The sequence below is a fragment of the Berghia stephanieae genome, chromosome 15, assembly GCF_034508935.2.
Source record: "Berghia stephanieae isolate SIO BIC M18660-M18661 chromosome 15, UCSD_Bste_1.3, whole genome shotgun sequence".
NCBI classification, from domain to species: domain Eukaryota; kingdom Metazoa; phylum Mollusca; class Gastropoda; order Nudibranchia; family Aeolidiidae; genus Berghia; species Berghia stephanieae.
In genome coordinates, this window is record NC_088374.1 from 7818011 (window position 1) to 7844146 (window position 26136).

A 26136-nucleotide genomic window follows, 5' to 3' on the forward strand; every position below is an offset into this window, starting at 1 on the left:
GTCACCAGGTCACGTCGTATGCTGGGCTATATTAGATAGGACCAGCCATTTGTTTGCGAGTCTTTGACGTGTGCTTGTACCATGGCTGAAGCAATTAAACTTATTCTTTTTCTCACTTCACTTTTCGCTTGTGGTCTTTACGTACAAGGTAAGTATATATTTCTAATGAAAACAATTTTAATATTAAAAAAAATATTCACATGTAGGCTACATACGGCCATAATCCGGGGAAAAAAACAATTATTTAAAATTTTGATCAGAAGTCAATTTTAATACTAAAAGTTATTCACACACTACGTGCATACTAATGTAGTAATACAGAAAGAAAAGAATGATGTATCAAATTTGTTGGCCAAAAAAATAATCTTAATACTCAAATATATTCAAATACGTACATGCAATCATAATGCGGAAAGAAAGAAAAGTGCATCGTATTTAAAATTATGGCCCAAAATAATCTTAATACTCAAGATGTTTCACATACGTACATACGTCTAAAATACGGAAAGAGAAAACAACATATTACACATTTTGGTAAGAAAAATATTCTTGAAATGTTGCACCATTAAAACAACCCCCAATTTACTTATAACTCTCATAACTGGATCATATGAATCTAAACCTTCCTTTATTATCCATGTTTAATGATGAAGATTTTGACATAAACAAAAACATAAAGGTGACAATTCAGCAGTGATCTAAAAGATATGTAAATAAATCTAAAGTGGACACAGATGTAACTTCCGGTGGTAAATTATTCAAATCTGTGATGGTTCTCGGGTAAAATGAGAATTTTCTGTGGTCTTTTGGTTCATTTTAGTCAGAGGAGTGAAACTCTCCATATGGGAAGTCCTGGATGTTCGTGTCGGTGTTTGGAGGTCAGGATTTGAAGTCACCACCAGGTTGGTCTTTATCGTTCACATCATGGTCAGGCGTGCTATTTCTCTCCGCCATGCTCTCGCTGAGTGCTTAAGAGCTAACTCGCCTACATTCAAAGATAAAGAGTGGAAAAGGAGGGGCCCAGAATTTACTAGTTACGTTGAAAAAACAAAGATCAAATGACGAATATAGTAAACATGATGAGAATATGGAAAGGTGAAATTTAATGGGACAAATGTTCTTATAAATAAGTAAGGATTACAGAGTAACAATTTTTTTAAAATTCTCTATTGTCTTCTGGCACTTTTCTATTGTGCGGCTATGTGGTCTAGTGGTATGACACTCGCTTTCGGATCGGAAGGTCCTGGGTTCGAGCCTCGCTCGACGCATAGTTGATTCCTTGGAAAAGACTCTTTACTCACATTCTCTCACCGTACTCAGGCGTAAAATGAGTACCTGGCCGTTAACAGCGTTGTCTTTGTCCGAAAAATTGTGATATCGCTTAACAGGCGTCATGTCTCGTCCTACATGTTAAATGTTACTGTTGACCAGGGACCCCTTGTAAAGCGCTCTGAGCACGTTAAGTTGATATTGCGCTATATAAAAGCTCAATTTTTTTATTCACTTCATCTCTTGAGAGTTACAAACGGTAAGATGACAATATTACATAACTTGTGGACATTGACCATGAAGTCGAGGTGGCCTGTCCATTATAATTACCATAGCACTATAGTAAAATATTATATATATATATATATATATATATATATATATATATATATATATATATATATATAATATATATATATATATGTATATATATATATATATATATGTATATATATATATATATATATATATATATATATATATATATATATATATATATATATATATATATAGAGAGAGAGAGAGAGAGAGAGAGAGAATATATAGTGAGAATAAAGAGAGTAAAATGACTCTTATAGAAAAAATACAAAACTAAATAAACGCCGTTTTGGCCTTTGGCCTTTTCTGGTAAAATAGGAAGATATATATATATATATATATATATATATATATATATATATATATATATATATATATATTAGATCTTATCTTATTTTGTCTTATCATGATATTCTTTCCACAGTTTGGGGCCTCGGTATTGAGATGTCACCAAATAGTATAGAAGCCCTTGAGCCTAAAGCTATCACTATATCATGCACTCTTGATGCCTCAATTGACCAGGAGGCCCGGGATATAGTGGTCATGGAGGTCATTAGAAATCCTGGTAACCTTATAGCTGCGATAAAACACAATTGTAACGCTTCAAAAGGCACCGAGAAACCTGAAAAGTTTAAAGTTCTAGGTGGTATCAACAAAATCCCAAGTAAAAGTTTCATGAGACTGTCTCTCTTGAGACCCACGGAAGAAGATGTTGGGATATACGAATGTGTCGTGTACTTCTTGGATGATAAAGGGTTTATGAAGGAAAAAAGGGCTGAAGCGCATTTAACAATTGACAATTTAGACGTCAAATTACTTGTTAAAAATTTAGTTCACACTGTTTCTAAATTGGAAAGTGAGTTAAAAGCACGGGCGGAAAAAGAGACCTATCTGTTGTCCAAATTAGCGGTTCTGGAAAATAAACTTGATAAGCAAAGTTTAGATCAGACTCAGATGCAACAAGACTTTAAAGCAAATATGTCTGCGATCAAGGATAGAGCTCGGGTCCAAATCTCAAGTTTAGAATCGGTTATACTAGAACTCAAGAAAAAGGAAGGACATCTTAGATCAGATTTTGTGTTGTTAGAAAATACGCTTAAAAAACAGTTGTCAAAAGAGAAGTATGTATCAGCATTTTCGGCCCGATACACTGTACCAGTGTCTGAAAACGAAGGGGATACCATCGTGTTTAATGACATAATCATGGATATTGGACAAGCCTATGATAACAAAACTGGCATATTTAAGGCCAAGAAGGCGGGAATCTATGGATTTCATTTGGTTTCAATGATGAAATCTTCAAGTGGCTGGCTTGACCTCGGAGTGTTTGTCAACAACAAATTAGAAGCAGCTTTGTCAATGGGCACGGATGGGGGTGTTTGGGACCAATCTTCTACCAGCGTATTTGTAAAACTCGCGAATAAGGATGTTGTTTCAGTCCGAGTTTTGGGAAAAACCCCAAACGCTTTGATTAGAAACGACGCTTATACTATGTTTAGTGGGTATATCTTTCAAGAAATTGACAGCTAACCGTAACATAAAAAGTGAACCACGACAATGTAGTACCTTCAGAACCATAGTGCCCATGGAACCGGAGCTAATCACGGTTTCTATTGTGTGAAAAGGACAATAGTAATTGCTTGCTACACTTTAGATAGGACGCTAGTACTTTTCTCCAGATTTAACGGACCCAACTACCCAGTCAATGCTAGGGGTTAGGGGAGTTGGGGGGGGGGGGAATCAGAAATTATCTCGACTGCACCCGGAATCGATCGCGGTACCTATCATTGTGAAGCGAGTGAGCTATAGATGCCCACAACGACCACAATGAATTCCTTCAAACTATTTCTACCACTATACCTGTGCCTTAAAGCCTCGATATGGCTCAATTATGTCTGTAAAATGGGAAAGGGGGAGGGGGAAGCGAGTTACTTCTTTAAATGATGGCAGATATAAAAATAAACTCCCCGAAACCTGGTGCCAATCACGAGCTGTGAGAAGTTTGATGTTGTGCAATTCTGTCTCTTAAAAAACCCAATAAAAAAGTGAGCCCCACCCCAATGTTATCCCACTTCAAAAATATGATTCAGTCCCAAATAAAATGACAACTTAGATTTCTTTTTTTAAATCAATAATTCATCTAAAGTAAACACAATTGCTATTGTCTATCTCTGCTCATTTTAGTATGCGCGTCGATAGGTCAGTTGGTAGAGCACTCGCTTCATATGCGAAGGGACCAAGATCGATCCGGGGTGCGGTGGTGATTTTTTTTTCTGACCCCCCCCCCTCCCTCTTGTAAAACCAATGGTTAATGGGTAGCTGAGTTCGTTAGATTTGGGAATGGCTATTGTCCTATCCAGGGATAACAAGCAATTTATATTATCCGTGTCACGCTATAGATAAACTGCGGCTTCATGGGCACAATTGGTTTGTATGATTTCATTTTAATTTTATCATCTTCGTTTGGAATCAGTTTTATAATACTTTTTTGAGAATAAATATTAAATTGTCTAAAGTTGCTAACAGTGAAATGCATGTCACTTGCGTTCGGATCGGAAGGTCCTGGGTTGGAGCCTCGCGCTCGGTGCATTTTTGAGTCCTTGGAATAGGCTCACATTCTTTCACCGTACTTCTGCTCATTTTTATCTTAAAATCTCCTTTTGGAAACAGGATTATTATATACTGTTTTGAGAATAAATAATAAATCGTCTAAAGATACCAAAAATGAAATTGTATACTTCTGCTCATTTTAATATTAAAATATATTAAATATAAAATATAATTCCCTTTATTCATCCCATAGGGGAACTTTGTCTTTAGGCTCTAATCCAAGGGAGGACTGGATGTGTAGTTAGTAGTAGTAGTAGTAGTAGTAGTAGTAGTAGTAGTAGTAGTAGTAGTAGTAGTAGTAGTAGTAGTAGTAGTATAGTAGTAGTAGTAGTAGTAGTAGTAGTAGTAGTAGTAGTGTAGTAGTAGTAGTAGTAGTAGTAGTAGAATAATAGTTGTAGTAGTAGTAGTAGTAGTAGTAGTAGTAGTAGTAGTAGTATAGTAGTAGTAGTAATAGTAGTAGTAGTACTAGTAGTAGTAGTAGTAGTAGTAGTAGTAGTAGTAGTAGTAGTAGTAGTAGTAGTAGTAGTAGTAGTAGTAGTAGTAGTAGTAGTAGTAGTAGTTGTAGTAGTAGTCGTAGTAGTAGTAGAAGTCGTAGTAGTAGTAGTAGTAGTAGTAGTAGTAGTAGTAGTAGTAGTAGTAGTAGTAGTAGTAGTAGTAGTAGTAGTAGTAGTAGTAGTGTATGGCTACACCTCCAAATCTATTGCGTTAACCCAGCTTCTAAAGTCTTCCTCCGCCCTAAGAACGGTTTCGTATCCACCTTCAAGTCTAGTGACTGGACAGTGGAGAAGGATCATCACTTTGTCGTCGTACAGGAGCTTGTGCGCTGCCATGACCCTGAGGGTGATACCAGCCTAGATCCAATCTTGCTGGAACAGCTGAAGTTGAGTAGCCAAACTAAGAATGATCCAAACCGGCGTCCAGACAAGGTTCTTCCTTCTCCTGGACCCACACCTCCAACTCAGTGAAAAACCTGATATGTCGCGGGATGTGATCAAACTCGGTATCTTTCCGGTACGAATAAAGACCGTACCGCAGAGCCACGCGCCTCTCGTTGGCCTGGCATTGTAAGTACGAACGGAATGGCGATCCAACCAGACACCCGATGAGGACTCAATCCCCGAATGCGAGGCACTCGTCTTGTAAGCTATTTCACAGTCTTCCGTATACAGGACACCACTGTCTTGCTAGCCACCGTCAGCAGGACACCACTCTATTCTTTTGTCCGACCCAACTATAAAAAAACTTGAGCTTTTATATAGGGCAATATCCACTAAATGTGCTCAAAGCGCTTTACAAGGGGTCCCTGACGAACAGTAACACATAACATGCAGGACGAGACATGATGCCTGTCAGGCGATATTACAAATTTCTGGGACAGAGACAACGCTGTTAACGGCCAGGCACTCAGTTTACACCTGAGTACGGTGAGAGAATGTGAGTAAGGAGCCTTCTCCAAGGACTCAACTATGCGCCAAGCGAGGCTCGAACCCAGGACCTTCCGATCCGAAAGCGAGTGTCATACCGCAATAGCCTCAACCTAAATCCTAAGGCGGACCAATAGCAAGTCTAGCCGTAAGGCGTGGACGGATGCTACATCCAAGGAGCTCTGTCTTTGCGGACCATGACTTGATGGAGATATGTCTCCTGTTGGTATAGAGATTACGTGCCCTTAATGGCGGCATTGAAATGGAAATGGTTTGGAGATCAGTGACCTGTTGGAATGAGAGCGAGACACCTCCTCGATGGAAGCAGGTGTACGAGGCTCATTTGTGTGAACTTCGCAAAATTTAGTAGGCAGGAGATGTACGAGTCCTAAACGTGGAGACTTGGCACTTAATTGCGTCTATGTGGTCTAGTTGCATGTCACTCGCGTTCGGATCGGAAGGTCCTGGGTTTGAGCCCGGGCTCAGTGCATTCTTGAGTCCTTAGAAGAGGTTCTTTACTCACATTCTCTCACCGTACTCAGGTGTAAAATGAGGACCTGTCCGTTAACAGCTTTGTCATTGTCCGAAAAATTGTAATATTGCCTAACAGGCGTCATGTCCCGTCTTATATGTTAAATGTTGCGGTTGACCAGGGACCCCTTGTAAAGCGCTTTGAGAACATTTAGTGGATATTGCGCTATGTAAAGCACCATTTAAAAAAATTATTAACCGTGAAGCGGAACGGAAACGAAGACTCCTGGCAGATAGGATGAGTAACTGGGACCCAGACGACCCACCCGCCACGGGGTAAACGCGCAGAGCTTCGACTACTGGCAAAGTTGGGAAGGCTCCGGCCGTTACATCCTGCATTGCGCCTCGTGTTGTAAGGCAGTACCCCTTGTGCTGTTTTAAACTATGCCGGGTTTTCCGAAGACTTTCCCATTTCCGGGATTCATGTATGGGCTTCGTTGATCCGATGTATGTTCTGCAGGACTATATGAACAACCGGGATGAAAAAAAAGGTTTGGGTAGTGGGAGCCAATGGCTGGTACTGTCGAACCTTGGAAGCAAGTCACAATAAGAGATGATGGTATACTAGAAGCAGGGAACTACAAATGCAGGAATATAACTTCTCAAAATATAAGAGAACACAATGCCATCATATGGAATGTTTTCTGCTTAAAAAAACTTCTTAAGCAATGAAAACTATTGACAAAATCATACTCGTACATTACTAGAAGTACAGTCCACTCCGGATAATCGCAACTCGGTTAATCGCAACTTTTGGTTAGTCGCAACATTTCCAAAGAAAGGGAATTAACTCTATATAAAAGTCACTGGTTAATTGCAACAAACTTCTGTTAATTGCAACAAATTTTCGCCCTCAGAAAGTGGTAGATTCACGATATCAATCAAACAAAATTTCAGGATTAAATTTCATCATGGATGAAGTCTAAACAGGTTGAAGGATCGAGAGTGAGTGGGATTATTTGCTACAGTAGTTTTCCACCACTCTATTAGAATCAAAAGAGTGCAGGGTTTTGCAGTGTTGGGTTATGATGTAATCTGTGGCCATTAAATATGAGGGGATGGGGCTGTGAATAGACTGACAACTGGTAGACAATGAGAATTGTAAAGAGAGACAGCGATTTCCTTTGTCTTGGGATTGACAACTGTGCATTGTGACCAAAGAGTTTGGTGACAGTTTATTGTCTAGATTAATGGCTAATATCTTTAACTCTTACAAATGTTGAGAACAAAAGAGTGAAAGTTAATTCAATCTGAATAAAATTTTGCATCGGTTCGCATGTTAACAAACATATACAAGGCTGCCATATGGTTTTTATGTTAATCAAATTTTTCAGTCTGTGGGATGGACTAACAATATTTACAACAAGCAGTTTGAGTTTACCACATACGTGTAAAATGTTGGAATACAGGAAAGTCAACTTTGGTTACTTGCAACTTCGATTAATCGCAACATTTTCGCTGATCCCAAGGTGTTGCGATTATCCGGAGTGTACTGTAAATATAGTATCGATCTACATCCTATTTGGTGAAGTATATTAATAAAACAGTTTTTTGTTTATTATAAAAACAAGTTTCCTTGTTTACATTAACAAAACATGAAACTTTGATTTTTGTGTCAAGAGATGTTCTAAATCTATGTGACAGAACCCTTTTTATCCAACGTATTGTCAAACCATAGAATTGACTTGATTGCAATACAGCGGATTCTGATTGAATAAATATTTTTAAAATCACTAATAGAAACCTTGAAGTACCTATGTGATAACATATACTTGTTTTAATCAATTTCACAACGTACGTGTACGTGGTCTAGGTGTTTGACACTCGCCTTCGGATCGTAAGATCCTGGGTTCGAGTCAAATGTGTCTCAAGGTTGAATCCTTGAAAAAAGGCTCTTTACTCACAATCCCTTAAGTACACATGTGATAAATGTTTACCTAACAGTTAACAGAGTTGTTTCTTTCAGAAAATAACTAAAGATATATCCTGAGAGGAGTTATGTCTCGTCCTATTTTTAAAGTGTTGTCGTAGGTCAGAGACCCATTGTAAAGCGCTTTAGTGGATATTGCCCTTTGAAAATCTCACATTTATTTTACAAGGCTAGAGGTCAATAGATTACAATGATATAGTCAATATGGACGAAATCAACCGTTGAATTTTCTCCAATAAGGTTTGATTATGTACGTACTGCATTGAATTCCACCTTTATAACCTTTAATGATTGTGATAAGATATAATATCAAAAATTAAATGAATTATTTGACTTTGAAGTTGAGGAAAACGCACGTGTTTTAAATGAATATCTTTAATATCTTAGTGCAAAGGTGAGCATAAAGTGCGATAACAATCTATTATTCATTACTATTAAATGATAACCCTTTTTAATCAGTACATCAAAAATAAAACTATTAGAAACTCGTACAGACATCTAGATAAAATGACACGATTAAAGACTGTTACTTCCTGGGTTACCAAGAGATTCTATTGAATTAAATGTATCAATAGAACTGTAGTGTTTGTGTTTTAATTTAAAAGTCTTCACAAGAGATAATTTTTGTTACACAGTAGGAGAAGAAGAAGAAGAAGAAGAAGAAGAAGAAGAAGAAGAAGAAGAAGAGAAGAGAAGAAGAAGAAGAAGAAGAGAAGAAGAAGAAGAAAGAAGAGAAGAAGAAGAAGAAGAAGAAGAAGAAGAAGAAGAAGAAGAAGAAGAAGAAGAAAGAAGAAGAAAGAAGAAGAAGAAGAAGAAGAAGAAGAAGAAGAAGAAGAAGAAGAAGAAGAAGAAGAAGAAGAAGAAGAAGAAGAAGAAGAAAGAAGAAGAAGAAGAAGAAGAAGAAGAAGAAGAAGAAGAAGAAGAAGAAGAGAAGAAGAAGAAGAAGAAGAAGAAGAAGAAGAAGAAAGAAGAAGAAGAAGAAGAAGAAGAAGAAGAAGAAGAAGAAGAAGAAGAAGAAGAAGAAGAAGAAGAAGAAGAAGAAGAAGAAGAAGAAGAAGAAGAAGAAGAAGAGAAGAGAAGAAGAAGAAGAAGAAGAAGAAGAAGAAGAAGAAAGAGAAAGAAGAAGAAGAAGAAGAAGAAGAAGAAAGAAGAAGAAAGAAATATGTGCTACAATATCTTATAGTGGCATGACACTCCTATTTCGAACATCGCTCGGCCATAGTTGAATCCCAGGAAATTACTATATACATACTTTCTCTCTCCGTAAAATGTGTACCTGATCAATTACAGTGTTGTCTCTGTCAGAAAGGAATTGTAAAATCGCCTATCCTTTGTGTTAAGTATTGCGGTTGGTCAGGCATTTCTTGCAAAGCCCTGTTATCACCTTAAAGTGGATATTGCGCAATATAAAAGATCGTTTTTTACAATGCTTATGATCAACACATTTGTAATAGTAGAGTTAATATGCACATTTTTGTATCTAAGATACTAAGTAATTATACAAGATATGCATCAAATAAAACCTTGATAACCTTTGATGATTGCGATATAATATGATATCTAACAATAAGTGAATAATTTAACTTTGAAGTTGAAGAAAATTTGCGTGTTTTAAATGACTATCTCTAATAACTGAGTACAAAGGCACACATAACATGAAATAATAATTTTTTATCAAACATTATTAAACGGTGACTCCTGTTAATCCGTACATCAATGCTAAAAAAAACTTTAGACACTCGTAAAAAATCAGTCATTAACATCTAGATAAAATAATCCGATTGAAGACTGTTACTTCCTGGCTAAAAAAGAGAATGTTCTCAACACATGTAAAAATTAGACTGAAATTTTTCGATTTCATTTCAAAACTCTTCACATTTGAGAATTTTGCTACACTAAAGATTTGTTTGAACTTCGACATCCGCATTGAAGAATTTTGTCCAAGACTTTTGCATCAGGTATGTATAATTTGTACTCAATTGTGTGGAGTGATAAGAAATATTTTTTTGTTGCACAATTATTTTTTTACACCAATATCCGCGTTAAAGAATCGACTTTAAGACTTTTACGTCAGGAATGTTATAATTTTTAATTCACAGTCTAGAATCACAAGCTATAATTTTCGTTGCATTAAAGAATTGTTTAGACTTTGATATATGCGTTAAAGATTCGACATTAAGAGTTTTAATGAGGTCTGTTATAAATTCTATTCAACGGTCTAAAATCGGGATACGACTATGTAAAGCATATTTCTAATAAGTAGTTTAAAGTTTTAATATTATTCTAACCTGTTCTTTAAAAAAAAAAAAAAACTATTTTACAGATTAATGTACAAGTAGCTTGCAAAACTTTCGTTTATCTTTAGAACAACGTGTATATAATTGCAGGTCTGATAATGAAATTCCTTATGGGTTCACTGTTGTAGTGGGAGTCACAAAAACGGACGTAATATTTTGTCAATTGCAGTCACGATAAACTAGACGGGTATGGGATGTCAAATTTGTATATATGTACACGACGGTTTAATGTACAGTTATCACCTTTGCCTCAAATTGTCTTTTAGAAAATCTGATAATGGTGAATGATCTGTCATCTAATTATTCAATGATATGTTAGGACATTTTGACAGAGTCATTTGGACGCTGGGAATCGTAATATGGCCGCCCTTTTGCCATATCAAATTACACACACCTAAAGATTGTATCATGGTTCCAACGTTTTCTTTGGATATGTTAATTCCGGGAATACAGAAGTATAACTTCCTTATTGCTTTCACTCTCTAGCAATAATAAACAGGAGACTATTCTTTTATTGTTTCACACTATTATTATAATTAAGAGATTTGATATCTCCTTTATTACTTTTATAAATAACAATGAGAAAATAAATGTAAGATTCAATTTAATATACTATAACAGATGAAATGGACCTGCCAGGGTTTCCATTTATCAACATAATATGATTATTGAAACACTACTGTCTCTTACTACAATGTAAAGTTGACATTTTATGTATCGTTTCGCTCTCGCATTACAATAGAGATTACTTTTATGGCTTTACTTTCTTTCTACGATAATGTTTGACATTTTCGCTATTGCATCTTATATGAACTAGTAAAAAGCCCGCAATTTCGCGGGGAAAGAACTATTTTCATTGGATTTTGTACCCAGCATCATTTAATGATTGCAGATTGATAAACAACATTGTCTGTGTAACTTGGTACATTCTCAGTTGATTTCTCTGTGTGGCCCAACATGAAGTGTAAATCACTATAGCCTCTGACCCATGACACAGCAACATACAGTTGTTTATGTGTGAAAACAGCCTGTGGTAAGAAAATCAAATGCGAAAATAAACCTGAAGTAGCAGACGTAAACAGAGTTGAAAGACGATCATGGGGAGATTTTCCGAAAAGAGTTTTTAAAATGCTTCTATATGGTGACAAATTGAATAAATAAAAGCCTGACAAAACATAAAATGTGAAAATACAAATTGAAAGAATGCTGGGGATGTAGGAGCTTTCGGAATGTCTCCCCGATCCTGGGATCGAGAACTTACCTTACAGTACAGTATTACAGTATTCTGGTGATCATGTTTTGATTGTTTATTGGTAAAATTGAGAGTATGCCCATAATTCAAAACTAAGTAATATACATGAAAGTAAATGGGTGTCTTGACCACTTTAATCCTGAGGTCAAATGTAATTCTGAAGCAGACGCGAACAGCGTCAAGTATTCCGTCATAATAATAAGTCTATTTTTGGTTTGTTCGAGCTAGAAGCTAGACAGATACAATATGTACGATCTATATTACATTTCCATGTGCTCGAGGTCATTGGCCACATTGCAACATGTGCTCAAAATGACCCACTTAGTGAAAAGTGTTCACATTTTAAGAATAACCAACGTTACAATTGGTCATTTTGCTCAGCATGATGCATGGGTATGTTTACAACGTTCATAAACAAAGCAGCGTGTTTAGATACACTGAAAAAAATCCAATCGGTGTACAGCAATAATTCATGTGATCGATGAATAGGTTGGACGAAAACATGAATATAGATCGCTCCCATTGACAGTTTGCCGATAACGTTTAACTAAATATTTCCCAGGGCAATAATAATCTCATCGATGGCATAAAAACGACAGTAATATTAGCAGTTATATTAGTTGATGGTGTTAATTGGTGAGATTTATTTAAAATTTCTGTTAATCCGAATACCTTAATGTGATCAAGTGAATAATATCATTATGAATGTCACGATTTGCTGAAAAATGCCAATCGGACAGCTTCTCACTCAGGAATTTATGTATTGATGTTTATACTGGACAGATAGAGTTGAGGGTGTGGCCATAAGTTAAACCTGGGTATTATGCACCCGAAACCATCACATTGAAAGCATCAAAGTGGCAACAATAATATTGATGTTATAAATAGATGAAAACTGTTGAAAACTACAATACACAGTTCCTCCCCGACTCCCCTCTTTTCACTTAATTAATTGCGCACCTTTTAGAAATATCTAGTATTCTATTTTAATTCGGGCTTCCTTACAAATAGGAGCATACTAATTTCCTGCCAACTAATGTTTTGTTTACTTAACTACGCCACTACCACATTATCTCATTCATCGGTGGTGTTTCATGTATGCTCTTTTGTTGATAAAGGGGAAACCTAAACCTTTCATTTGATCTGTTTTTTTAAAAAGTAAATTAAAGCTTGCATTCAATTTTGTAGAAATAGTCAGTAATGATACAATAAAGTAATAACAAAATCCGTGTATAGATTATTGCTAACGTTTAATAGTGGATAGAACTTGGATTGATTGTATGGATCAGAGGACGAACCGTACAAGACTAAGAAAACGGAAGTAAACATTGAATACAATAGAAGTGCGTCGTAGTGCTTAAAATGTAAGACAAATGTTCGTGCGAAGCACCGACATAACTGGTCGCCACACTACCCCTCCCCCAGCGGGGCGCAACAGTTGTTCAGCGGAATCTTGGTGGTAGCCGAGATTCTCGACCTGATCGAGTTGTTGTCGCCAGGCGTCCCGTGACAGGGGTCGAATTCACGCGTTTCAGTTGCGTGTCATCTGAATGAGGTAATATCAATGGTTTTGGGTTAGTCGATCGATGGAAATCTTTTCAGAGCGACCTTTCATGTCCAAAATGAAATATTTGTCCCTTTTGTCAATAATCCGATAAGGGCCGTCGTATGGACGCTGGAGCGGATGTCTGTGCGAGTCAATTCTCACATAAACGTAACCAGTAGATGCCAGGTTGGATGGCACATATGTGGACTGTTGGCCGTGAAACTTGGGGGGTGGTGGTTTCATGGAACGTATTGTGTTTTGTAGCCGCTGAACGAATTCTGACTTTGGTGTAGATGTTTCAGGACCAGTCGACGACAAAAACTCTCCTGGAAGACGAAGGGTTGAACCGTAGACTAAATCAGCGGGGGAACAGCCAGAGTCCTCTCGCCAGGATGTACGAATCCCCAGCAACACAATGGGTATCTCCGAATACCAGTTTGTGCCTGTGGTCCGGGCTTTCAGTGCTGCCTTCAGTTGGCGATGGAATCGTTCAATCATCCCATTTGCTTGAGGGTGGTATGCGGTTGTTCGGTTGACGTTGATGCCCAAACACCTGTTGCACTCTGTCCAAAGTGCCAATGTGAATTGTGCGCCACGGTCGGAAGTAATGTTTTCAGGAACACCAAATCGGGAAATCCAATGGTGTATCAAAGCTTGAGCACAGGTAGAAGCATGAGCATCTGGAAGAGGAATTGCCTCTGGCCACCTCGTGAAGCGATCGATGACTGTAAACAAGTAAGTCATACCTTGGCTGATGGGTAGTGGTCCAACGAGATCAACATTGGTAGTGGCCAGTCGAAAAGTGGTGCTCGGGTGTGCCTATGCACTTTGGAAGATTGACAATGATGACACTCTTTACACCATTTACGTATGTCTCTTTTCATCCCATGCCAAACGAAACGTTGACTGATGGCGCGTTGTGTGGGCCGTGCGCCGGCGTGGGAGAGACCGTGAATCTGGTCAAAAATTTGTCTAGTCCATGACGTTGGAAGAATGGGGCGTGTTGCGCCTGTTGAAGTGTCACACAAGACTGTGGATGAAGCAAATGGAATGTTCTCAAGTGTAAGACCTGTGGTAGATTTGCGATAAGACTCCATTTCCTGTGAGTGAACCTGGTCATATGCAAGTTTAGTGAAATCAGTAATGGAACAAATGGCTGAGTCTGTGGGCGTCATAATATTAAAACGCGAGAAGGCATCAGCTACCACGTTAAATTGACCTGTGATATGCTGAATATCAGTGGTGAATTCGGCGATGTAAGACAAGTGTCTTGTTTGTCGAGGCGAGCGGTCAGTTTGACTGATGAGAGCGGAGACAAGTGGTTTGTGGTCTGTGAATAATGTAAATGCCCTACCATCCAGGAAATGCCTGAAGTGTTTGACAGCGCTGTAAGCGGCGAGCAGTTCGCGGTCAAACGCACTGTATTTTTTTTCTGTGGCTGAGAACTTCCTAGAAAAGAAGGCAAGCGGGACCCAGTTATGACCTTGCTTTTGTTTAAGTTGTGCACCGACAGCTGAGTTGGAAGCGTCAACTGTAAGACTTGTTGGGGCATTTGGTAGGGGATGGTGAAGGAGAACAGCGTGTTTCAAAGCCTCCTTGGCCTTTTCAAACGCCGTATTGCAGTCATCAGACCACACGGTGGATTGTCCTTTGCCACTTGCCTGAGAATGTAGTGGGGCAAGGAAGTCTGCCACGTATGGGATAAATCTGTGGTAATAGTTTAGCAAGCCAAGGAATCGCTGAAGGCCGGCACGGTCAGTGGGAGGGGCACTGTCACGTAGAGAGGCCACCCTGTCCGGTAGTGGAAGAATCCCTTCAGCAGTCACACGGTGGCCAAGAAAATCCAACTCGCTAACACCGAAAACGCATTTCGCCTTGTTGATCACAAGTCCGTTTGTAGAGAGGAGTTGAAAAAGTTCCCGTAAGTGTTCAATATGTTCTTTATGTGAATGACTGGCAACCAAAATGTCGTCAACATAGAGGAAAGCGAAAGGTATGTCTCTCAAAATGCCATCCATGAGTCTTTGAAATGCTTGGACAGCGTTTTTCAAGCCAAATGGCATCCGCACGAATTCCCACAACCCAAATGGCGTAATGATTGCTGTTTTTGGAATTGACGACTCTGCCATGGGAATTTGATGATAGCCCCTAATCAGGTCGATCTTGTAAAAGGTGTTGCATCCAGAAAGGCGGCTATTGAAGTCGTGAATATGAGGTAGAGGATACCGATCATCTTTGGTCACAATATTGAGGTGTCTGTAGTCACTGCAAGGCCTCAGTTGGCCATCTGATTTGGAAACTACATGTAGAGGGGATGCCCATGCTGATTTAGAGCGACGGATGATTCCCATCTGCTCCATCTTGAAGAATTCAGCCTTTGCTGCAGTCAGTTTTTCTGGATTGAGACGGCGCGCTCGAGCGTGGACGGGTGGCCCATTGGTGATTATGTGATGCTCCACGCCGTGTTTGTTGCGAGATGAGTTAAACTGGGGAATGACAAGGTCTGGAAACTGTTGAAGGAGGTCAGAGTATGCAGTACTTGGGTGCACTGAGAGGCCGGCAAGGCTTATGGGTGAATTAGTATATTTAAGTGGAACAGAAATGTTGTCCATAGACAAGAGTCGTTTTCCTTTTAGATCAATTATCAGGGCGTTAGAAACAAAGAAATCCGCACCCAGGATGGGACGTGTCACATCTGCCAGGTAAAATTCGTGATTGAGGACTTGATTAGATTTTATTTCTAAAGTGATGGTGCGTTTACCCAGGTTTTGATTGATGTTCCGTTTGCAGCAGAGAGTGTAATAGAAGGTGTTAATGTTCTGCGGTCTTGAGTTGAGGCGGGGTATACAGATACATCAGCACCAGTATCGATCAAGAAAGATTGTCCCAAACGTCTATCATAAATGGAAAAAGTGTTTGAATTTGGATTGCTGACCGATTCCACGTTCATCGGCCAGCCGAAGCGTTTCCCGAAGAAGGCAAGTTTTGTTTGTTTCCTTTGAGTTTGAGTAAACTGGAAAATTTACAACCATCTTGGCAGCGACGGGCGTCTGGTCCAAATCGTTGATGATAATAGCAAATAGAGTTGGGCATGCTATGTTGAAGAGGCTGTCCACGTTGGCGGACTGTCTTAATTGCAGCAGCAGTCTCCTCTGACTGTGGTCGTGTGGTTGTTACATCCTGCTGAGGGTAAGTCAGGAATGGTGATGAGGAAATAAGTTGCACACCGGACATGCGTGTCTCCCAGATCCTGTCAGCTGCCTCAGCCAATTCTTCTGTGTCTGTAAGATTGTGCCCGGCTAAAATGCCTCGAATGTCCGGGGGAAGGTTCATGAGAAATAATGCACGTTTCAGAGTGACAGGGTCATCATTCAGTGCATTTATCTTGCGCAGTAGAGCAGTTGGGCGTTTGTCACCAAGACCATTAAGATTAAGGAGTTCTGTGTCTTTCTGGGTCTGGGATTTGCCGAAGGTCTTGATCAAGGCTTTTTTTAAGCTGCCATATTTATCAAGATGTGGTGGGTTTACTAGCAGTGACTGAATTTCTTCTGCAGTATTTATGTCAAGAGAACTGACAACATAGTCGTACCTTGTCTGATCCTGAGTAATTTTCTTGGTGTTGAACTGTGCCTCCACTCTTGCGAACCAAACCTCCGGTGATTTAGTCCAGAATTCCGGGAGCTTGAGTTGATTTGTTGTTCACGGAAGTTGGTGGAAGCAGCAAGAGCCTGTAGTTGGCCTGTCAAATTCGCGACTTGTTGTGAGAGATCTGGTTGAGCCATTTTACGTATTCGCGTCGGGGTCACCAATGTAGAAATAGTCAGTAATGATATAATAAAGTAATAACAAAATCCGTGTATAGATTATTGCTAACGTTTAATAGTGGATAGAACTTGGATTGATTGTATGGATCAGAGGACGAACCGTACAAGACTAAGAAAACGGAAGTAAACATTGAATACAATAGAAGTGCGTCGTAGTGCTTAAAATGTAAGACAAATGTTCGTGCGAAGCACCGACATAACTGGTCGCCACAATTTTACATTATCGTTTATTTCTTCGAGCTTCGAGCAGCAACATTTACAGTGAATACATTATTTCGAATGCAACGATTTGCGTAAAAACCCAAAACTGACAACTTTTTACAATGTCGAAATTGGTTGTTTTCCAGAGTGTTAGTGTCGTCGGTACGTATTTTATGATATCTGTTTGACTCAACAAACTTTCAAACTGACTTTAAATTATAAAAGGAAATCAAGTTATCTGTTTATCGATCTGTAAAATGCTGATTTCTAATTTTCAAATCTTTCAGTAGAGTTGAGCGCCGTATATTTTTTTTTATTGACTCGAATAAGGACAATGTTCTCCACAATGCTATATTTTTTAAAGAAAGGATACAGAGTTGACATTTCACTTATCGCTTCAATATCTTACCACAATATAGAATTGAAATGTGTTTCATCAATCTAATCTCTTAACACAATACATATTTGACATTTATTTTATCACTTTACTACCTAAAAACAATACATCGTGGATATTTCCTTCATCAGTTTAACTCTCACTACAACACAGACATACAAGATCGAACAAAGGAAGGTCTAAGACATGTTCGTGTCAGTTATTGTTACCATCTTTTTCTTCATTACTGCCAACGTTGCAGAAGAAAGCGGTAAGTTTAATTATTACTATTATTATTATAATTACATTAAATATTATAGTTATAATTATTATTATTACTATTATTGTTATTATTATTATTACTAATATTATTATTATTATTATTATTATTATTATTATTATTATTATTATTATTATTATTATTATTATTACTATTATTATTATTATTATTATTATTATTATTATTATTATTATTATTATTATTATTATTATTATTATTATTATTATTATTATTATTATTATTATTATTATTATTATTATTATTATTATTATTATTATTATTATTATTATTATTATTATTACTTTTATCATTATTATCATATTATATTATTTTTCGTGTTGAGTGTGGCTTCAAGAGTGTGTTTGAGTCTAGTATATTTTTCTTCCCGACATAGGCTACATTGCTTTGATGAAGGTGTATATCCTGTTGCTTTAGATATAAATTTCCATGAAATGTTGTGGTCTAGCTTGTTGTCTTGTAATTTTCAAATATGTTCGCTTAGTTTTGTGGATGTTTGCTTTGTTTTTCTTTCTAAATGTTGAGGTGTGGAGGTTGTACCTTGCTTTGAAATTATTATCCGTCAGTCCTACATATTTTTCCTGCGTGTTTGTTATAGTTTTGGTGACTGCGGCTTGGTAAATTAAACTTGATTCTAAACATTGTTTGTTTAACGGGCAATGCTCTTTATTTCTGCAGTTGCATTTTATGGTGGGTGAGTTTTGCTCTTGTCGGTGGTTTTTAAACAACCAAAAAATAAAAAAAAAGAATAAATGAAAAAACAACAACAACAAAAAAAAAACAACAAAAAAAAACAAACAAGCAATATATATATATATATATATATATATATATATATATATATATATATATATATATATATATATATATATATTGAATCGTGTTTGATACAAATATGGTACGAAAAAGTGCTCGACATGCAGTAATGGAGCGAATTATTATTATTTAAAATATTTACCACAATGTTTGAGACAGTCTACATTAATGTTTCAGGCTTAATTTGCCATCGTCAGGACTGAGTTGTTTTGTTGACTGTTGTTGTTTCTTGAAGTGGTTCCGGTTTAAAGTTGCTTAACAAGAATTTACGCCGATGGGGACATTTTCCGTACATCTCACATTTCATGTTAAGTGTGGCTTCATGAGGGTGTTTGATTATAGTATATTTCTCTTCCAGGCATAAGCTACATTGTTTTGATGTTGGTGTGTATCCTGTTGCTTTAGATAAAATTTTCCATGAAATGTTGTGGTCTAGTTTGTTGTCTTTTAATTTCCAAATATGTTCGCTGAGTTTTGTGGATGTTTTTTTGTTAGTGTTTCTAAATGTTGAGGTGTGGAGGTTGTATCTTGTTTTGAAATTATTTTCTGTTAGTCCTACATATTTTTCTTGCTTGTTTGTTTTAGTTTCTGTGACTGTGGCTTGGAAAATTAAAGCGACATAATGATTTCGACGTAACAATGGGTTCGTTCGACGGTGCTGAAACATGCGAACTGGTCGGACTCTACATCCTGTAACAACTGCAACATACACACACATACATCGGCCTCTATAGAGATGACGGACTCGCTATAACCAACAGACGACCAAGAGCGAACGAAAACATCAAAAAACAAATCTGTAAAATATTCCAAAACAACAATTTGAAAATCACGATAGAAGCAAACAAAAAAACAGTTGACTTCCTCGACATCACATTCGACATAAAATCCAATTCATTCCAACCGTTCAGATAACCAAACAATACCATTAGCTACATTAATAAAAACAGCAACCACCCCCGTCCCGTCAATGAAAACATACCAAAAAACATAGCACTGAGGGTGAGCAAACTTTCGGAAAACAGAGAGATATCCAACGTCACAGCCACCCCCTACAAAGAAGCACTCACAAAAAGCGGATACAACACACCATTTGAATACACAGACGCCTCCCTCTCATGTAAACCCCAACACACAAGTGAAGGACGTAAAACAAGAAAACGACACATAACTTGGTTCAACCCACCTTTCGACAAAAACGTCAGCACAAACATAGGACAGCAGTTCCTGAAATTAATTGATACACACTTTCCAATAAACCACAAGCAACATAAAATTATCAACAGGAATACCATAAAAATAAGCTACTCGTGTATGCGCAACATAGAACGAATAATTTCAAGGCACAACAAAAAAATATTAATAAACCACCGACAAGAGAAAAACCCACCCACCAGAAAAGGCAACTGCAGAAATAAAGAACATTGCCCGCTAAACAAACAATGCTTATAATCAAGTTTAATTTACCAAGCCACAGTCACAGAAACTAAAACAAACAAGCAAGAAAAATATGTAGGACTAACAGAAAATAATTTCAAAAAAGATACAACCTCCACACCTCAACATTTCGAAACACTAACAAAAAAACATCCACAAAACTCAGCGAACATAATTGGAAATTAAAAGACAACAAACTAGACCACAACATTTCATGGAAAATTTTATCTAAAGCAACAGGATACACACCAACATCAAAACAATGTAGCTTATGCCTGGAAGAGAAATATACTATAATCAAACACCCTCATGAAGCCTCACTCAACATGAAAAGTGAGATGTACGGAAAGTGTCCCCATCGGCGTAAATTCTTGTTAAGCAACTTTAAACCGGAACCACTTCAAGAAACAACAACAGTCAACAAAACAACTCAGTCTTGACGATGGCAAATAAAGCCTGAAACATTAATGTAGACTGTCTCAAACATTGTGGTAAATATTTTAAATAATATATATATATATATATATATATATATATATATATATATATATATATATATATATATATATATATATATATATCAAAGAGGGCTTTAGAAAGGAGGCTCGCCTTGGATTTTCAGCCCCCGCTAGTGGGGGCCATTGGTTGGATAACGATTTCAAGCAAAACTAACGCTTTTCTGCCTTGGTACAATTTCCTTGAATGCGCAATAATTGATTCTGTTCTTCTAATTTCGGTACCTTATAATAAATTGGTTTATTGGCGACCATAAGTTTTAAATAATATTTCTTATGTCTTGAATGATATGAAAATATAGAAAAAGTAGTGAACTATCAAAAATTTCACAGGAAAGTATGAACTATTTTTCTATGACGCCCTCTTACAAACTGAGTGACTGGGTTTGTTATCTTTTTTGAAATCGAAAGTACGAATCTGATTTCAATACCTTTTAATAACTATGGCTAATTTATCGAACCAGAATCTTTGCAAAGTGGTAGGTACCAATAATAATTGCGTAATAATTATTTAAGACATGTTTAGAATTATCAACTGTAGTTCCTGCAGACGATAGTTGGGCCCATTGTCGTGCTCGTTTTGTCGAGTCGCACACATAACAGAATCAGGCTCCGCCTGATTCGGAATCCGAATCGGATTACTGTTCCTTATTTTATTATGAATTATGGCCTGCGACTTTTTATTTATATATTTTTTTCTATATGGGTAACTGACAAATATTGACTTTATTGTTTTAGTCTAGTGTATAAGTCTAGAGGGCCCCTTTGCTCGTCACGTCAACTTCACAACTTTATCTTGAACAGTCCTTTCTATTTCTACCATCTAAAAGTTGCTAGTTAGTGGGTGTGATATTACCATATCATAATCATATATGATGGAACTTGGACTCTGACTCTGAATATATAGTTATGCCCATTACATGGATCTGTGTTGCTGATATAACTGTCAATCGTATGGGACTAGTCAAAAAATGTCGATGTCTTTAATACTCTGACCGTCAAAAAATGTCGATGTCGCAAATACTCTGACCGTCAAAAAAAATAGTTGGGGCTAATAAAAAGTGAAAATTGGTTCTGTGACTGTCAATAAAAGACATTTTTATCAACACACTGATCGAAAGATAAAGATAATTAAAATAGGTTCTTCTTCTTCTTCTTCATCTTCTTCTTCTTCTTCTTCTTCTTCTTTCTTCTTCTTCTTCTTCTTCTTCTTCTTCTTCTCTTCTTCTTCTCTTCTTCTTCTTCTTCTTCTTCTTCTTCTTCTTCTTCTTCTTCTTCTTCTTCTTCTTCTTCTTCTTCTTCTTTCTTCTTCTTCTTCTTCTTTCTTCTTCTTCTTCTTCTTATTATTATTATTATTATGATTATAATTATTATTATTATTATTCTTTTTCTTCTTCTTCTTCTAATATAATAATATAATAATAATAATAATAATAATAATAATAATAATAATAATAATAATAATAATAATAATAATAATAATAATAATAATAATAACAACAATAATAATAATAATAATAATAATAATAATAATAATAATAATAATAATAATAATAATAATAATAATAATAATAATATAATAATAATAATAATAATAATACTTACGATTTCTTCTGCATCGTTGGCAGTAACAAACAAAAAGAGGCCAATAATAATTGACACCAACATGTCTTCGACCTTCCTTTGTTTGAACGTGTATGTCTGTGTGGCAGGTATAGAGTTGAACTGATGAAGAAAATGTCCACTCTTATTGTGGTAAAGGATTAATGAGTTTATCGAAAGTTCAACTCTGTAATGTAATAATTGAGTAAAGTGATTAAAGAAAAGTCAACTGTGTATTGTTGTTAGAAAGTGAAGTGATTAAAGAAATGTCCACTCTATATTGGGGCGAGAGAGTGAAGCTATAAATGAAATGATTCCATTCATTCAGAGTGTAAAGTGATTAGTGAAATATTAACTTTCTATTGTTGTTAGAGATTGAAGTAGATAAGAAAAGTCTACTCTGTGTTGTTGTAAGAGAGTAACGTCATTAAAGAAATACCATCTATGTATTGTGGCGAGAGTGAAGTGATACACGGATTGTTAACTCTCTTATCTAGTAACTTCAAATAACCTATCATAATGTCCTAATGAATGTTACCAACAATTTATTACAGATCTTTATGCTCTATCAGATAATCCTACTGGTTATTTGAGTCAACTGGTGATAAAATTGTACTAAAGCGACATGTACATATAAGCAGGTCTAACATTCTAACACACGAATGGTTTGACATCGTTGTATTTGGCAGACAATATTTTACGTCATATATGAAATTTCCTTTACACAATTGAGCCCATAAAAATGGGTTGTCAGACATACAATTAAGTGCATATTGCCCTGTGGATAAACGCAAAGTGTGGCAAGTCACTAAAATTCACCCCATACACCGGAGCATACTCAATGTCTCAATCGTTTCTATGTTATATGTTTGTGTTGAGAATATTGGCTATTAAGCTTAACTGCTGGTCAAAATTATTCGCGATGGTGGTGTACGAACGAATCGGCGGTCTCAAGAAGTGGGTGAGAGAGGGATCTAGTAATGACTTTGAGTTTGAAACGAATATTTTTGTGTTCGTGGATAGCTCACACGGTAGAGCCACGCTCTCACCTGCCAGGCGGAGTTGTCGTACCAATAAGGTCGCAGGTTCAAACCCCACCACCGCCGCGAAAAATTTTTATTCTCTATTGTCTTCTGGCACTTTTCTATTCACTTCATATCTTGTTGTTACCAACATAAGTGCCTGCTCCACTCACTTTTCTGAATTAAAAATTCACCCCATACACCGGAGCATACTCAATGTCTCAATCGTTTCTATGTTATATGTTTGTGTTGAGAATATTGGCTATTAAGCTTAACTGCTGGTCAAAATTATTCGCGATGGTGGTGTACGAACGAATCGGCGGTCTCAAGAAGTGGGTGAGAGAGGGATCTAGTAATGACTTTGAGTTTGAAACGAATATTTTGTGTTCGTGGATAGCTCACACGGTAGAGCCACGCTCTCACCTGCCAGGCGGAGTTGTCGTACCAATAAGGTCGCAGGTTCAAACCCCACCACCGCCGCGAAAAATTTTTATTCTCTATTGTCTTCTGGCACTTTTCTATTCACTTCATATCTTGTTGTTACCAACATAAGTGCCTGCTCCACTCACTTTTCTGAATTAAAAATTCACCCCATACACCGGAGCATACTCAATGTCTCAATCGTTTCTATGTTATATGTTTGTGTTGAGAATATTGGCTATTAAGCTTAACTGCTGGTCAAAATTATTCGCGATGGTGGTGTACGAACGAATCGGCGGTCTCAAGAAGTGGGTGAGAGAGGGATCTAGTAATGACTTTGAGTTTGAAACGAATATTTTTGTGTTCGTGGATAGCTCACACGGTAGAGCCACGCTCTCACCTGCCAGGCGGAGTTGTCGTACCAATAAGGTCGCAGGTTCAAACCCCACCACCGCCGCGAAAAATTTTTATTCTCTATTGTCTTCTGGCACTTTTCTATTCACTTCATATCTTGTTGTTACCAACATAAGTGCCTGCTCCACTCACTTTTCTGAATTAAAAATTCACCCCATACACCGGAGCATACTCAATGTCTCAATCGTTTCTATGTTATATGTTTGTGTTGAGAATATTGGCTATTAAGCTTAACTGCTGGTCAAAATTATTCGCGATGGTGGTGTACGAACGAATCGGCGGTCTCAAGAAGTGGGTGAGAGAGGGATCTAGTAATGACTTTGAGTTTGAAACGAATATTTTTGTGTTCGTGGATAGCTCACACGGTAGAGCCACGCTCTCACCTGCCAGGCGGAGTTGTCGTACCAATAAGGTCGCAGGTTCAAACCCCACCACCGCCGCGAAAAATTTTTATTCTCTATTGTCTTCTGGCACTTTTCTATTCACTTCATATCTTGTTGTTACCAACATAAGTGCCTGCTCCACTCACTTTTCTGAATTAAAAATTCACCCCATACACCGGAGCATACTCAATGTCTCAATCGTTTCTATGTTATATGTTTGTGTTGAGAATATTGGCTATTAAGCTTAACTGCTGGTCAAAATTATTCGCGATGGTGGTGTACGAACGAATCGGCGGTCTCAAGAAGTGGGTGAGAGAGGGATCTAGTAATGACTTTGAGTTTGAAACGAATATTTTTGTGTTCGTGGATAGCTCACACGGTAGAGCCACGCTCTCACCTGCCAGGCGGAGTTGTCGTACCAATAAGGTCGCAGGTTCAAACCCCACCACCGCCGCGAAAAATTTTTATTCTCTATTGTCTTCTGGCACTTTTCTATTCACTTCATATCTTGTTGTTACCAACATAAGTGCCTGCTCCACTCACTTTTCTGAATTAAAAATTCACCCCATACACCGGAGCATACTCAATGTCTCAATCGTTTCTATGTTATATGTTTGTGTTGAGAATATTGGCTATTAAGCTTAACTGCTGGTCAAAATTATTCGCGATGGTGGTGTACGAACGAATCGGCGGTCTCAAGAAGTGGGTGAGAGAGGGATCTAGTAATGACTTTGAGTTTGAAACGAATATTTTTGTGTTCGTGGATAGCTCACACGGTAGAGCCACGCTCTCACCTGCCAGGCGGAGTTGTCGTACCAATAAGGTCGCAGGTTCAAACCCCACCACCGCCGCGAAAAATTTTTATTCTCTATTGTCTTCTGGCACTTTACTATTCACTTCATATCTTGTTGTTACCAACATAAGTGCCTGCTCCACTCACTTTTCTGAATTAAAAATTCACCCCATACACCGGAGCATACTCAATGTCTCAATCGTTTCTATGTTATATGTTGTGTTTGAGAATATTGGCTATTAAGCTTAACTGCTGGTCAAAATTATTCGCGATGGTGGTGTACGAACGAATCGGCGGTCTCAAGAAGTGGGTGAGAGAGGGATCTAGTAATGACTTTGAGTTTGAAACGAATATTTTTGTGTTCGTGGATAGCTCACACGGTAGAGCCACGCTCTCACCTGCCAGGCGGAGTTGTCGTACCAATAAGGTCGCAGGTTCAAACCCCACCACCGCCGCGAAAAATTTTTATTCTCTATTGTCTTCTGGCACTTTTCTATTCACTTCATATCTTGGTTTTACATGAATATATAACATAGCTATTATTGTTTTAATGGCACAGATTAGAATATTTTCACTTTAAACAATTTTTAGAAACATGCTTCACACAGACGTACCCCGATTCAAATCCGTTGAATAGAATTTATAACATAGACGCCCACTTAATGTAAAAATCTTTAAAGTTATGTCCTTAACACTGATATGATAGTCTAAACAAATCTCTCTTGTGAATATTTTTGAACTGAAATTGTAGAATTACAGTCTTTTTTCTACATTCATTGAAAGAAAATCTTTTGATATCTCTAGAATAATATGATGATGATAATAATAATAATAATAATAATAATAATGATAATAATA

At 37.3% G+C, this 26136-nt stretch overlaps 1 protein-coding gene across 9 annotated transcripts in view; it reads left to right on the top strand.

Moving 5' to 3' along the window:
- LOC144960323 (galactose-specific lectin nattectin-like) overlaps positions 1-26136 on the top strand; it is a 53493-nt gene continuing 27357 nt past the window's right edge. For 3 of the 9 annotated variants that reach the window (XM_078893380.1, XM_078893387.1, XM_078893385.1), the window contains exons 1-2: positions 62-148; positions 17731-17849. In XM_078893380.1, coding sequence (XP_078749506.1) covers positions 17786-17849 — 64 coding nt within the window. In that variant the 5' untranslated portion in view covers positions 62-148; positions 17731-17785. Of the gene's footprint in view, positions 149-2011; positions 4313-9930; positions 10041-17730; positions 17850-26136 lie in introns of those variants that run through there. The other 6 variants (XM_078893382.1, XM_078893386.1, XM_078893379.1 and 3 more) reach the window with 5 other exon arrangements.